At 36.2% G+C, this 15,714-nt stretch overlaps 1 protein-coding gene across 1 annotated transcript in view; it reads right to left on the bottom strand.

Annotated features, from left to right (window-relative positions):
• UNC5C (unc-5 netrin receptor C) overlaps positions 1-15,714 on the bottom strand; it is a 393,314-nt gene that overhangs the window by 48,591 nt on the left and 329,009 nt on the right. Inside the window, exons 6-7 of the mRNA XM_061191703.1 lie at positions 15,542-15,709; positions 12,596-12,760 (exon numbers count right to left, since the gene is read on the bottom strand). Of these exons, the coding sequence (XP_061047686.1) occupies positions 12,596-12,760; positions 15,542-15,709 (333 nt within the window). The remainder of the gene's footprint in view (positions 1-12,595; positions 12,761-15,541; positions 15,710-15,714) is intronic.

Raw genomic sequence — 15,714 nt, 5'->3', positions numbered from 1 at the left:
AGGCCTGGTGGTCCACCATGAGGAGTTTCAATTTTATTCTAACTGAAATGCAAATCCTGTCAGCAGACGTAATGTTGAAAAGATCACTTTGGGGAGTGAAGTGACAGGATCTTATCGATGGTTTCTACAAAACTTGGCCTAGGAGATGTCTATCAATAGGTGTATCAATATATTTAATGAAGTGTTTGCATGTGAGGTTCCTCTAAAATTAAAAAAAAAAAAAAAGTCTATCAGTTATTTCTCACAGCTAATAGTGACCAATCTAGCCACACTGTTATTTTCCTACATAGGAAAATTTAAAACAGACAAGTATTAAGTACACTCACCAATGGTTCAACACCCCAATTTACTCTGTTAAAGAAACACTGATAAAGAGTTTTGGAAGGCAACTCTGTAAAACTTTTTCCATCCTTTTCAAAACACTTCTGCAACTACACAACTAAAACATCACTTAGGAGGCTGGGTATCAGAATAGAAGGGGATTACTGTTCTATCCCCCAAATGAGGGGAATATAGAATCACTTGCTAGAGTTTGTTTTTATACTTCTCCATTTGATCCGTCTTTCACGGAACAACAGGGAACATTTTCTTCAGTTAATGAGGTGATCCTTTTGAGAGAAGTCCTAGCAATAATGAAAAATCGCATCTCTGGCAGAACACAGTGCAAAATAATTGTTTTTAGTGTCACTATCAACAGCCTGGTTCATAAGTTAGGGATTTCAGTTAACTTTCCTACTACTTGAAAGGCAGGTCGATTGAAAACGCACCTCAGCTGTTGGCCAAGGCAGTGAAACCGAGTTTTTCAATCTCATGGACTTCAGTTTGAATCCCAGCCCTGTCCGTTCCTTAACTATGAGAGCTTGGTCAAACTAAATACTTCATTTCTCTAATGAAGTATTAGAGTTTTCTAATCTGTGTAAGGGATTATGAATATGCACTTCCATATAGTTGTGGAAAGGATAAATGAGATTTATAAAGTGCTGGTACACTGAAAGCAATAAGTGACAACCATAGCAATATCATTATGATGCACATTATAAGTACACTAAGACAATGGCTCTTAAGAGCAGTAGAGTTGACACAGCCTATTATTCAATAAAATGAGTAGGAAATTTGCTTGAATTTCAGGATTCCTAGTTATGACAGAGACAAGGAGCCCAGTTTTTCTGAAAAGCCACAAGAAATGGACTCTTTTAAGTACTGTCTACTCTTTCACCCTCTCCTTTTAAAGAGGTTTATTCCTGGTCTTTGTGGCTTCTGGCAAAGATACAGGGGCATGTTTCATAAGCAAATTTCCAAGGCCAGAGAGCAACTTGATACTAAAATGATTTCTCAACTAGAGGTGGTGCCACTTCTAAATGGGGTGTTTGGAAATAGGGCAGAAGAGGTGTTTTTGCTTCTCATAATGATTAGGGGGTTGTTTGAGGCATTTAGTGAGTGAGGGCCAAGGGTACTAAATGTCCTGCAATGGGAGGAACAGTCTTGCCATGGAAGAACTGTCTGGAACAAAATGTACCTCCATGGATAACAGCTTTCAAAATCACCTCCCATGGACTGACAGAGGAGCACAGAGCAACAGCGGGCTGTTCTTAAACAGTTAGTGAAATGCTTCTTATGCTAAGCCGTGTCGTAATTGCTCAAAACATCCATTTAAGAGATTATCTAGTTCAACTTCTTTTCAGACGAGGAGAATCAGTCCCCAAAAACGGGAAGTGATATTTTAAAGTTAAGGAAAGTGTTGAGACTCAAATTTGGTTTCCATCCTCCTGTGAGTGAAGCTGACAATGTGCGGGTTTTGCACTGTCCAGCTCTGGGAGGCCCTGTTCACAGTTGCGTTGACTGTGGATCTGGATTGTTAATGTAACAATGGTGCGGCTGATGGTAGTTAAATGACTTGAGCAAGGAATGACTTTCCTAATTTTCACAAAGTCATCCTTGAGACTAGAGATGGGGTTTGCCCATATTTTTCAGCTGATGTTCAACTGTTATAAAAGATGAGAGCCCATCCCAAGCATCTTAAAAAGGAAAGTGAGCTTTCCTTGGTTTTATACAGCAGCCAGTAATATCAAGTTATCCTTAAGGACATGGCTCTTAATTGTGCAATCTCTGAACATCGTCTGTTTGGTGGGTTTACATTTGGGAAATCTCAGGAACAACACCAGGAACTATATGTAAATCTTCATTTCCCTAATAAACACCAACTAGATATTTCTAGTCTTTTAAATTTTCTTTTCATGCAATACGAATAATAGACAATAGTCAAAATGATGATTTTATGACTAAATTTTTAAAAGATAATGCAAACTTTTTATGCCATAAGTAGTATTTTAATAGAAAAGTTATCAAGCAAATATGCCGATGTGAGAAACGTTAGAACTTCCAAGCATCACTAGCCAGGTTTAAATTCCTCAAAACCAAGTCTATGCCCCTTACTAACTCGCAAACCCCCAGGATGTTAGAGTTAAAATAGATCATTTTTAGAATTCCCTCTTCTAACCCCTCTGTACTTGCAGACGGAGGAGCCAGAGCACAGAGCAATGAAGGGACTTGCCTCACATCACAAAGCTGGTGAAACAGCAAAGCGAGGGGCAGGTCCCAGCTCTTAGGCTACAGCCCCGTCATTTTTATACGTATTGTCTAATGAATAGATTTAAATGAGAAGAGACAAGGAAATAACAGAAAAGGGCTTGATATGTTCATGGCTTAATTTGCAATTCAGTTATTGAATGAGGTAATGCTAACTATTTAGACTAGAAAATAACCTCTCCATTTGAAATGTTATCATTGATACTCATGAGAAAGTTAAAACAGATTTTTCGCCCTTAAATAAAACAACTTCTAAATAGTGTCTTCTGTTGCAAGTGTGGGGTAAGCAAAGAGGTGCACCATACTTGGGCATCTCTACTCTAATGTAATTGGAGAGCCATGCTAGAATGATGTAGTTGTTAATGTATGATAATCACTTTGTATTTGGCACAGAACCTACCATAAATGTAAATATTTAAAGGAGAAACATTGTTTCTCTCAAAAATGATGCCAACAGGAAAAAAGGAATAAACATCAAAAATTGAAGGGACACTACACGTAAGAAGAAAATCACATTTTAAAGCAATGAAAGCTGATCACCACTTGCTTTCAGCCTCCAAGAGCCCACATGGAAAAAGGCTTATCTCAAAATGAGACAGATGTGGGTTCACATAGTGGCTCTTATACTAACTTGTGGATGCTGGTGGGCTCTTTCAATTTTATGCCTCGGTTCCTTCCTTACCAAGATAGAGCTATTATTAGGGGGATATCAAAAGTTCTGTTTGTAAGATTATTTTTTGTACCTTTTGAGTTTTATTAAGTTGAACTCAGGTCAATTTTGCTTCAGTTTCGCCACATCTAACATAGTAGATTGGAGTTAGAAGCAATTAATGCCAGGGCCTTAAGTCATTATATTAGGTGGAAAGTGAATAAAATTAAAATTACATCTGCAATTCCTTTAAACTAAAATATATATATGATACAGTAATTTTTACACTCTCTAGAGTTTGAGAACCATTGAGCCAGATTTGAGAGAGACATAAAAGGAAAGTCTTTATGTAGCTGTCTTGGAATTAACTCTGTCTTTAGATTAGCTATCAAGTTTGTAGCCAAAAGGAAGATGGGTGGAGTTTTTTTACGGTGTTCCTGCTTGCCTTCAAGGTTACTCATTATATTTCAATATGGAGCTGTGTCTATGGCCTTAATACATGTAAACAGATTTTATGATATTGTGAGGATTAAATAAAATAGATGATGAATTCATATCTCATATGGGGAGTAGTAAATAAATTATGAATATGACATAACTCAATTCTAATTTATAAAAGCATTAAGTGTGTTCTGTAAAAGTCCATGTTTTTAAATCATCAAGCTTTTGGTTAGTTTTAGAATATTTATCTATCTGAAGTACAATAGGCCACTTCAGGAGATCTGTCCTCACTTTTATGACCCTAGCATTAGAAGAATCTCTCTTCTCCATGGATTTTCCTCTCTCCTTGACCTGGCTGCCTGGTCTTTCTTTTTGCCAGTGACCTTACACCAAGCCAACATATGTGACTTTTCTCATTCCAATTACATTTCTTCTGATGCAAATGTTCTCATTAAAAACCTCAAGGGCCATTCAAAATAAACATGTCCAGATTTTTTTTTTTTTTTTTTTCTTTTAGGTTGGTTCTTATCTAACCAGCCCATCAGGACTGCACTAATGATGTCAAAGGTCAGGTCTGTCAAAGACCCTCACAGTCATTTATTATAATTTACCACTCTTCTGAGGGTTTATTTATTGACAAGGGCTTAAGGAACTCCAAATAAATGAATACATAAATCCTAGGACATGACAACAAAAATTGAAAAGAACCTTTGCTTATCACTGATGTCAGTTATCTAAATTGCCACCGTAATTTGTGCTCCAGCCTTCACAGGACAGTGGGCCATGCTTCACTGACTGATCCACAGCCCTGTTCCTAACACTGACAACCACAGCCTTCTGAAAATGAACAGCAGGGAATGGACATCTCAAACATAAAACCCTTATCTCGTGACCCACAGAAGGTGACGAATAAATGTCTGAAATTTAATCCAACAGTTGAGTAAAATCAAACCCACAGATCAGCTGCCCAAGCGTTTTCAGTGCGGTATTTTCTAACCCCATCAACACTCCTTCAGAAAAAGGATAAATTATTAAATCCAAAGGCAGTGATAAATAAATCCATAGTATTAAATACATCTGATAGAAAAAGTAAAGTGATGAAAAGTCCTGAAGTAAAGAGGCCAATTCCTAGCATACATCACCCCATCTGCTGGGTTTTTAGGCAAAAAGAAAACAAGCAAAAGCGCTGGCCCTGCCCCTATGTGATCTTGAAGGAGTCCTAGCTTTGCTGCAGTTGTGAAAGGTGGTACCTTTCTTAATCCCCTCGGAGTTTACTTTGCATCCTGGAAGCTGAAGACTTTGCATTTGTTCTCTCACACCAATCTGTTTGGGGGCTCCCTAGGTGTTCAGCAGGTTTCTGTGGGCTAAAGTTCCTAACCACATCCCTGCTTTCAAAATCAGAAAAATGTTTTACCAGAAAGGAAAAAATGCAAAAGTAAACCACACTCATGATACTGGAGACAGCAGAGCACTGTGTTGGGCAGCCAGTCCTCGGACAGAAGATTTATTTGCCAGCTGGGACGCTACGCATATCAAGGACTATACAAACATAGCTATGACGTCAACTTCTTCCAAACTACAGATAAAAGCACTCACTGTCTGACACTCACAATTATGCTTTCCTATCAAACTGCTGTGCTGACAAGAATGTCACTGGAAACTGACTAGCGCCTTCTCAAATGCCTACCATGGCGGTGATAAACACATCATGCTAAAGTGAAGAGCAGCCTATTTGTAAATTATTTCCTCACATTAAATGCACCTGGGATTCTGGGGGCCCTGGTATGCAGTGTGTCCGCACTACAATTCACACAGAGTTCTGCCACTTCCTCTGTAAGTGAGAATTAACGGAAGAGCAGGGTGACATGTAAATTTTTTAATGAGTAGAAAGTGCTAAATTTGCAGACTGCATAACATTTTAATTTCCCAAAGTCAGGAAGTTCACTGATGCAGACACAATTCTAGGCAGTTCTTGTTTGTAAATTGCAATTTCTGATTTGTCTACTGTGGCATAAACCCTCTTCAGCAAGAAGGAGTAATTCTAAATTCAGATTTGAACTCTTACATATCTCTATGTGAGACTCCAATATTCAAATGGGATTAAAAACCAAAGTCTGTAGGAATAGCTGCGGTAACGTAATAATCTACTTGAGTGTATTCATAAGTATATATAATGTACCATTTCTGGACCAAACCACATATATAGTCCTTAGATTGCTATTTTCAAAAGGAAGAGGTAAGCATGGATTAAACCATTATATGCCAACCATAACAAAGCAGATCTTACTACAAATTCATTATAAAGATTATAAAAGTTAAAAGTTATCAGGTCTTGGTAATACAATCGTATTTCAACATAAATGGTAAATACGCTTATTGGCTTAGCAGTTTTGGGGATTGTCTTAAGTGCTTTTTTTTTATTCTCTTGTACCTCTTTCTCTCTGTGTCTAGTGTGTCCGCTCTCTTTCTGCCCAAAACCATTTTATGCAAATCCTATTTCAAAACCATACGGCAAAACCTGGAGCTACTTTCATATAATCTTAGAGATGATATAAAGAAACCTAAATGGGTACACAGCACAAGAGACCTTCCATTACTGCCTTCTGAATAAGATACACTATTCCATAGTATTGTTAAGTAAAAAACGGTCTTATCTATTATTAATGTTAACTTTCTTGTATCCAAGATATCAGACATGTGTGCTTATTTTCAGTAGTGAAAAACACTCCAAGTCATCTACCCTTTCTTGTTCAATGCAATCCATATCTCTTAGCATACCTAAGAACTCCAATATTAAGTTTTGTTTTCTAATTAACAATGTGCTTATAAACCAATAATGCCCAACTTGTTTCTAGTATATTAAGTGACTCTTAACAGTTTTTAATTATCCTTTAATAATGCATTCGAGTGAAATAACACCAATTCCTGGAAGTTCTTAATTTGAAAGTGGTGTCTCCAGTGTGAGAACTACTTTTTCAGACCACTGAGGATATACCCAGTGTATTATATACATGATATATGTTATACTTCAATAACTAATGTGTTTGGACAGCTTAAAAATTTAGTGGAGCTTCTGAAATTGCTTAAAGACCATGACTTTTTTTCACAAATGAAATTATATAGCATCACATAATGAATCCAATTTACTAAAGAGTTTAAGAATAAGTATGGTTGCAAGGACAGAGTGATATGTATATGATAAGCAACTGGGAAATAATGCAAAACTGTAATTCAGTTCCAAATCCCCGTGTCTTCACAATCCTTTTATATATGTACTTGGTTTACTGGCTATAAGTAACTCTTGCCACCAAGGATTTTATACAACTAGGATTTTATACAAGTATTTTATGCAAATACTTTTTATGTAACCTAATCTAAATCTAATCTAATTTGAATCAATGTGACCAAATTCCCAGGACAGATCAGTGATATTGCTACATCTCAAATAACGAAATGAGACTCCTGTTTCCAAGATCATGCAGTTGTTCTAGCCAATCTTCAACACTCCTTTTTAAAAAGTCATTTACAATTATAAGCATAATGAAATACTAAGTGTGACAGGGTGAGAGAGTGTCATGGACATATATACACTACCAAATGTAAAATAGATAGCTAGTGGGAAGCAGCCGCATAGCACAGGGAGATCAGCTCGGTGCTTTGTGACCACCTAGAGGGGTGGGATAGGGAGGGTGGGAGGGAGGGAGATGCAAGAGGGAAGAGATATGGGAACATATGTATATGTATAACTGATTCACTTTGTTATAAAGCAGAAGCTAACACACCATTGTAAAGCAATTATACTTCAATAAAGATGTTTTTAAAAAAAAAAAAAAGAATATTGAGAATAGAAAGCATATTGAAAAAGAAAAAAATTACCTGTAATCTCACTAGCATAAATAAATTTCATTCATCTTTTTCCTAAGCTTACTTTTATATAGTTATGACTAAATGCATACATAAATCCATATTCTGCTTTTCCATGTTAAACCACCATAAATATTTTAGTGGCTATATGATATTCCACCTTATGGAAATAGCATTTATTACTTAATCATTGCTCTAGTATTGGACTTTTGTGCTTTGCATTTTTTTACAATAAACTACAAAGAATATGAACGTATTTGGCACATATATTTTAGGTATTCATATTAATTACTTAAAACTTATTCACTGACATAGGATTCCTGGATCAAAGGAGAGGAATAATTTTAAAGCTCTTAACTCATATTGTCAAACTGCTTCCCCAAATAATCATAAAAATTTGTGTTCCCATTTGCAAAATACAAGAGATTCTACTTTAGTGCCCATTTGCTAACATTTAGCATTATTATATCTTTAAAATATTGAATAATTTTGTAAATAAATAACCTCGAAGTCTTTTGGTTAAGTTGGCATTGAGGAAATATCTGTATTTTTAAGATGTCTTACACAAAAAATTTGGTAAACAATTTAGAAAACTTTTAATTATCCAACAAAAAATTAAACATTCTAAAAACTATAAAGTCTAAGAAAAAAAAGTATCTAAATTAAAACTATGAGCAAAACCAATCTCTAATATGTGTTACTTAGGCAAAATGGGAAATGGAATTAAGAATGGCCCAATTAGATAGTCAAAGCCATTAACTGGATATTTTAAAATAAAGATAGAACTATAAGTTCCATTTCTTAACTTTCAATCTTTCTCTATAATTGTGATTTAAGTATGTCTCTCATAAACAATATAAAACTGGATTTTTCCTATAATTTTGAATTTCCTTTAACAGGTAAATTTAATTCATTTACATTATTATCCTTGATATATGATAATCCCTAATATATACCATCTTATGTGTTTTCATTTAACTATACTTTTTCTTTCTTTTTTGCTCCTTTTCTGCCCTTAAAAATCTTATTTTGAATTTATATATTCAACCTTTATGTGTGTAGTCAGTCTTAACATTTTAATTGGGACACTTGAATCAGTAAAGCTTAACACAAGTAGTATTACTGTTCTTTTCCTGAACAACACACAAAAATTAGAACATTTTAACTTAGATTACACCTTCCCATATTCTGTGTTTATGTTGTCTATAGTTTAGTTCCATTTTATTTTTAACTGCCCCTTAACTGGTCCCTCAATTTTTTAAAGAATCGATTTTCATATGTTTAGTAGTTTATTCATTGAGAGTGAGTAGTAAGCTCTATCTTGATTATCTCAAAAACTTTAAATTTTGCTCTCTTGAATAATAAATGTGGGACTTTTTCATTCTATCTTCCATGTGTTTTAACCTACCTTTTATATAATCACTCATTTTATCTTTCCTCCTTGTATTCTGAAAAGTTTCATGAGATCTACATTCCAGTTTACCAATTTTCTCTTCAGCTTTATCTAAAGCTGTCTCTGATCTGATCTGATGTTTAATTTTCCATTGAGTTCTAACTTTCAATGGATCACATTCCATTTGATTTTTCCCCAAATCTGTCTGTCCTCTTTATAATATTCTTTTCTTTCATTTGTGCTTATATTCCTTTAAAAAATTTGTCTTTTTATTTTTATTTATTTTATAGCCTCACTCAGATTGCTGTAGGAGTCCATGTTATTAAAGTACTAACTCACCTATTTATTATGTTGCCAACTCTCTCTTACAGCAGACTATTCCCTTGGGTGATATAAAACTTTATTTTGTAAATTCATTTTCAGGAGTGGGCTATCTTTATCATAGACCAATGCACTTGGGTTGTGAAAAGAACTCTAGAAAATGGCTTGCTGTTCACTTCCGCTGGTACCCGTTTTACTAACTTTATAAACTGCACATACTTTGCTTTTTGTTCCCTGTACTATATCCTAGACTCCATACCCAGAACTGGGTGTCGGATTGTGGTTTTATCACAGGTTTAAGTGAAGACTTCATTTTTCTTTTCTCTACCATGAATTTTCCTGTAGCTTCGCTGGGCTGATGGGTAAAAAATTTCTAGTTATTTTTCATGGTGAGGGCAGCCATTTATGAGACCCAGTTTTATTCAAGGTTCTGGCTTTCAACTCTCAGCCTCAGAACTGAAATCCTAAAGCCTAATCCCTAGGACTTACATCCATGTCTAATGCTCCTCTTGGTTATTCTGGTGTCCACTCATAGAGGTATACTTCTCTAGATTTGAGTTCCTACTTCATTTCTGCCACTTGAGGATTTCTCTTTCTTTTGAACTTGATATGCCCTCTCTCTCTCTCTCTCACACACACACACACACACACACTCCAAATGTGTGTATGTCTTTTACGTTTAAACATTTTATCCAATATTTCTACATATTTTGAGTCAAAGGTCTTTACAATGAGAGAAATGGCTAAGGAAGAAATATGTCTGAATATTATTTTGAACAAATTAGTGAATAAACACTGACAGCAATATTTTCTATATATTTCACATTGTATTGCTCTTAAGTACCAATCTGACTTTTAAAATATATTACACTATGTTATCTAGGTGACTCTGAATTCTACTGACATCCATTATGAACTCCAAATTTCTCCTTCCTAGCATTATATCTACATTTATATCCAAATCATTTGTAGACAATTTTGAGTAGATTCAGAGGTTGTACTGCCTCCCTAGTTTAATGGTAAGTAGGCTAGCTTTATTTTGAGATAAATACCTCTTTATCAGTATTGCAATATTATCAGTGCACTGAAGACACTAATTTTCATAAAGTAAATAAACATTAAACATCTAGCTGTCTTTTCTACTCCCATTCTTTTTCTTAATGCAGACCATGTCCCTCTTACAAGCTTGGTACTTACACTATCAGAAAGCCTTTTGTTTTCCAAAATAAGGACCAAGAACATTATCATTTCTGTGCAAAACTGTGTCAGCAATACTATGCCAGAGACACCCAGCTTACTGGTAAACAGAAACTATAGCTTTCACTGTAAAATACTATAATTATTCAGTGCAACAGTATCTGAGGTTTTTATCACTGAGGAAATCAATAATAGCACAAACTACAGTTCTCTTTTGCACTAGAGTAGATACAGCAGGGCAGATGAAAGAGTTTATTGACCTAGTAGAGACTGCTACTATAGCAAATCAGAATTATGAAAGGAAACAGCTTTTTAACTAATTAATTCAAACACCCAAATGTTCCAGGCTAATAGGAGACTTGATAAAGAAATAAACAAACAACAAATAACACCTCTCGTAGCCTCATTTCCCTTCCTTACTTACACACACACCTCGTGCCACCATTATTGGTAAACATCCAATCATTAGAAAAAATTCTATTAATGCTGTAAGAAATCAGCTAGATGCTAAGGGGATGCTATGTCATGAAAGTCTTAACTTGAATATTTCATGCTTGTATTTGACAAATGTCATAATTTATCATGTGTCATTTGTGTAACTAATAAAAGGCCCAATGTTCCATCTTGCAGCATTGTACTCCTTGTTAAATACGTTGCTTTAGGAGTTTTAAAATATGCACAATAGAAACAGTAGGCATTAAATCACCCAAAGTTGAAAAGTATAATATTGAGAAAGGGAGTGAGAGAGAGAGAGAAACTTCAAATATTGCTACTTTCAATCACATGAATCAATTTGTTCAGCACTAAAAGAATACTAAATTATAAAAATGTTAAAAAATAACTTGTGTATGGTATGTTTTCATTTTAATCCTCAACTCAGACTAACACCAAGAGGAACAAGCCCTGGATCTCTGGATAAATGGTTAGTAAAAGAGCTGTATTCTTTTCATTCTGTGTTTCTGGTACAAACTTAGATGCACAGTAGTCGTTCCCAAATCACAACCAGAAGCTATGCTTTACACCCAGCTGCAGTCTGTTCTCAAAGAATACCATGTACTGTGGACAGAAAAATAAGAGGCCCACTGGATTTTTATTCTGTGTCAGCAATGTAATTGCCTATTTGTATTTTAAGTAAGGTTTCTTTTTAAAGGTCCCTGTGTGTATAGACTCTGGAAAGTAAACAGAATTTCATAAATGTGCTGAAAATAAAATATCTTATTCCTAAATGACAAATACAAATACTTCCACACAAATACATTTGGTTGCTTATATTCCACAAGCAATCTGTAATGTGTTATAAGAAATGTCAACATTTGGCTGCCATTAGTTAAGATCCAAAGACAGCACACTGTTTGATCCATTCATCTGTTACAGGTGTGATTTCAGAACAATTCTTAGTACCTTAATTCATGGTCATAAAAGGGATGGTAAATTTTGTACATCTAAGGGCTCCTCAATAGAGAAGTGAGAGTCTGCAAATATGGAAATCAAACCACCATCTCATTAAGAAAATCTAAGGAAAAAAGCCATGAAAAATGTGGAATATTTAGCTTATAGCACCTATTATATTCCTGAGCCAATCTTCTACACCCATTTTTAAAAATTGATGTTTTATAAACATTAGTCCCTTTAGATAAACGTTATAATTTCTAATACAAACCCATCATTTTCAAGGTGTTGTGAAGATGTCCCCACTAAACACTTGTAAACTGGTAAATCTACTTGCAGAAATAGTTCCTGTCCTTATACATATATTTTAAATTTCATGGACACTGGTTCAGTAACAGCCATGAATTAGAAATAAAGAGCTTACTTTTTGGAAGTCATGTGACTCTATGAGGAGTTTAGGGTGTCCTTTTGTGCACCCTGAAAAGAATGACAGCCCCTCCGTGGAAACAACTAAATCCCTTTCTGCTCATGGGAAAGCAATGCTGTGTGTGTCATTTGTTAACTGGATACAGTTATTATTCATTCTGGGTTCTGGGAGATTCATTTTTTTTCAATTTTGACAGAGACCCATGATATTGGTATAGTACTGCATTTCTGTTTAGGAAATTTTTATTTTTTGATATTTCCTTCAAAGAAATCCAAATGGTTAAACCCCAGGCCTCCCCAGTGTCTGTCATTTGCTCAAACAGACTTACTCTGCATGCACAGACCATCCGTGCAGTTCTTGGACTGCAAGACGAGGCCGTCGCAGTCCTTGCCTCCGTTCTTGGGGGCTGGTGCCGTGCACTCTCTCCTGCGCCAGTGCGTGCACTCGGTCCCACAAGTCGACCACTTGCTCCATGAGGTCCACCTGCCATCCACTGCCACACAAAAACCAGCATCGGGTCAAAGGCAGAAGGAGCTTTTTGAGGGCAGAGAGGAGCAGAGCACAAACAGAAACAAAACACCACCAAACACTGAAGAAAATGCGCCCCCGAGGAACACTGCATTCATTTTAACTGCTGAAGTCGTGCATGCTCTACATACACTGTGTGGGCTCTTCGAACCTCCCTTACGAGGTGTGTGACTATTTCTTCACTGACCAAGCAAACGGAAGCTTAACGGGACACACAGAAACCAAAGCTGTCACCAGGAGCTGCATAAACGTAAATCCTGGCGGTGACCCTTTTTCTATTACAGGGGAAACTTCTGGATTTTGGATTGAAAATTAGGGAACCTCTTTTTGGATCCAAGATTCCTTCCCGCATAATGTAATGTGGGTAGTACAAGTAAACCTCTGTGGGGTTCAGGAGAAGAGGTTGGTAGAGTGTGGAAGAAATCCATCCATCCATCCATCCATCCGTCCATCTACCCACCTACCCGCACCCCTCATCTACATCCTATACACTCTTTTTATTTTTTCATCCATGCTGCTTGATTCTAACATCTTCTGCAATGACTTCTTGAAAAGACTATATTATTTTCCATTTATTATTTGATGATTTCATTCCATTATTTGATGATATATGTTGCTATTTTTATTTTAAAAATAATATTTAAGCACATTCCTATTTTTTTCCTGTGATTCAGTCATTTAGAATAGATTCACTTTCTTCTGAATTTTTGTGCTTGACTTGTTAGTAAACTTCAGTGATAAAGAGCTAAGAGCTCTTTATAAGCTACTATTTTAAAAACACACAACTTAAATACTCTAGTACGTTCTTTAAAGGTTCTTACATAAATAAGAGGAAAATATTAAAATAAGAGTTAAATTTTAAAAAATTTCCCTGAAATACATAAATAATCATCTAGGATTCAATGTAAGACAATTGCAAACATCATTTATTGAACATGCAATGTACACGTGTTATACCTATATACTGACAGAAATTAGATCAATTTTAATATTCTACATAGTTTGGGAAATCTGTGTGATTTCATATTCAAATTATTGTGTAACTATATGTATTATGCATAATATGTATAGAGATATAAATATGCCCACATGAAAAAATGATGAAAGTATTAATATTTCAATTGTACAGTCAGCTATATAAGCAACTCCCAGCTATCTGAAGAAAAGACATTTGCTTTGACCTAGACCATCCCAAAGTACACACACAAACACACATTTCTATTTCAACTAAATGCTCAGTGCATTTCTAATTGTGGGAGTCAGTATGCAGACAAAATATAGGAGTGTACAAGAGAAAATACTGAAATTCTTAGCCTAGCTAAGTGTCAAAGTTTGTTCCGTAAATAAAAGCTCTCAAAGGGTTCAGTGTGGGATACTGTTTTGATATTCGGAAATGAAAACAGGAATATAAAATTTATATTATGGTTTTCTCTCCAGTTCACTTCTCCAACCCATCTCTGAGAAAGTTCTACTAAAAGGATGAACCTGACAAAAGTTAAGCACAATAAAGGGAAGTAAGTAGTCTTTGTATCTAAATAATGAAAGTGACAATATAATAGCTACCCCAATGGAATACAATAAATTTATGTGTTATTTCAAAATAATTTTAGCTTAATTTTTTTAATATATTGTATAATTGGACATTTTAGTGGGTTTTGGTTTTGGCAAATATTAACTTCAATTTACCAAAGGATAAGAGTTTGGGACAACATGAGATAGCACAGAAAGATGTTCAGAGGCAAAGGGATGCAACCTTGCTATAGGTACCACTGCAAATAACTCAAAAATAGGTGACCAACATGTACAGATAATAGCTGACTGCACTGTATTTTCAAAATCCATTAGCTCACGTGTCACAAACCTTAGACTTCCTTTTAATTCATTCCAGATGTTTTATTTGCCTTTGCCCAGAAACTGACACCAAATATCAAGTACTTCACCTAAAACATTTTCTAAATTTCAGTTCCAATTAACTTCCATGGCTTTCTGGAGATCAAGGGTTGTTATCCTAAATGTGTGGCTTTCAATGCTGCTCAAATGCCTTGAATTAGAGATCCTGCAATCTTGGCTCCAACAGTTTTGTTGAGTAATAGAGAGGGATTATGTTCATGTGTGTTTAATCTCTTGTTTTATAGTATTTTGTATGTTAGGGTAATAAAGTTAAGTACTCTTTTGGGGGAAAAGACTTGAGGTCCCAGCAATGTAAGCACTGAATGGGATGATGGATTTAAATAATGTTTACCACACACTCAGGTGAAGACTAAGGCTTTGTGGGACTTCCCTGGTGGCGCAGTGGTTAAGAATCCGCCTGCCAGTGCAGGGGACATGGGTTCGAGCCCTGGTCCGGGAAGATCCCACATGCCGCGGAGCAACTAAGCCCATGCACCACAACTACTGAGCCTGCGCTCTAGAGCCTGCGAGCCACAGCTACTGAGCCCGGGCACCGCAGCTACTGAAGCCCGCACGCTCTAGGGCCCACGTGCTGCAACTACTGAGCCCGTGTGCTGCAACTACTGAAGCCCATGCCTAGAGCCTGTGCTCTGCAACAAGAGAAGCCACCGCAATGAGAAGCCTGCGCACCACAACGAAGAGTAGCCCCTGCTCGCTGCAACTAGAAAAAGCCTGTGAGCAGCAACGAAGACCCAATGCAGCCAAAAAAAAAAAGAATAAGGCTTTGTATATGTACCCTAAAACTTATTTCTAGAACGGGAGGAGACATTTGGAATGAGAGCGCTGGTTTGTTTACCTGGGCATAACGTGGTGCAGGCTATTTTCTGCACACTCTGCCCTTCACAGAAGGCACCACCATTGAGTGGGGCTGGGTTGGTGCAGGTCCTTGTGCGCTTCTGATACCCTCGTCCACAGCGGCTATTACACACGGACCACTCTGTCCAGGTAGACCAGCCACCGTTTACTGGA

This window comes from Eubalaena glacialis, chromosome 5 (assembly GCF_028564815.1).
Source record: "Eubalaena glacialis isolate mEubGla1 chromosome 5, mEubGla1.1.hap2.+ XY, whole genome shotgun sequence".
Classification (NCBI taxonomy): domain Eukaryota; kingdom Metazoa; phylum Chordata; class Mammalia; order Artiodactyla; family Balaenidae; genus Eubalaena; species Eubalaena glacialis.
The sequence above is the reverse complement of the archived record's forward strand: the minus strand, read 5'-3'. Positions and strand labels throughout refer to the sequence as shown.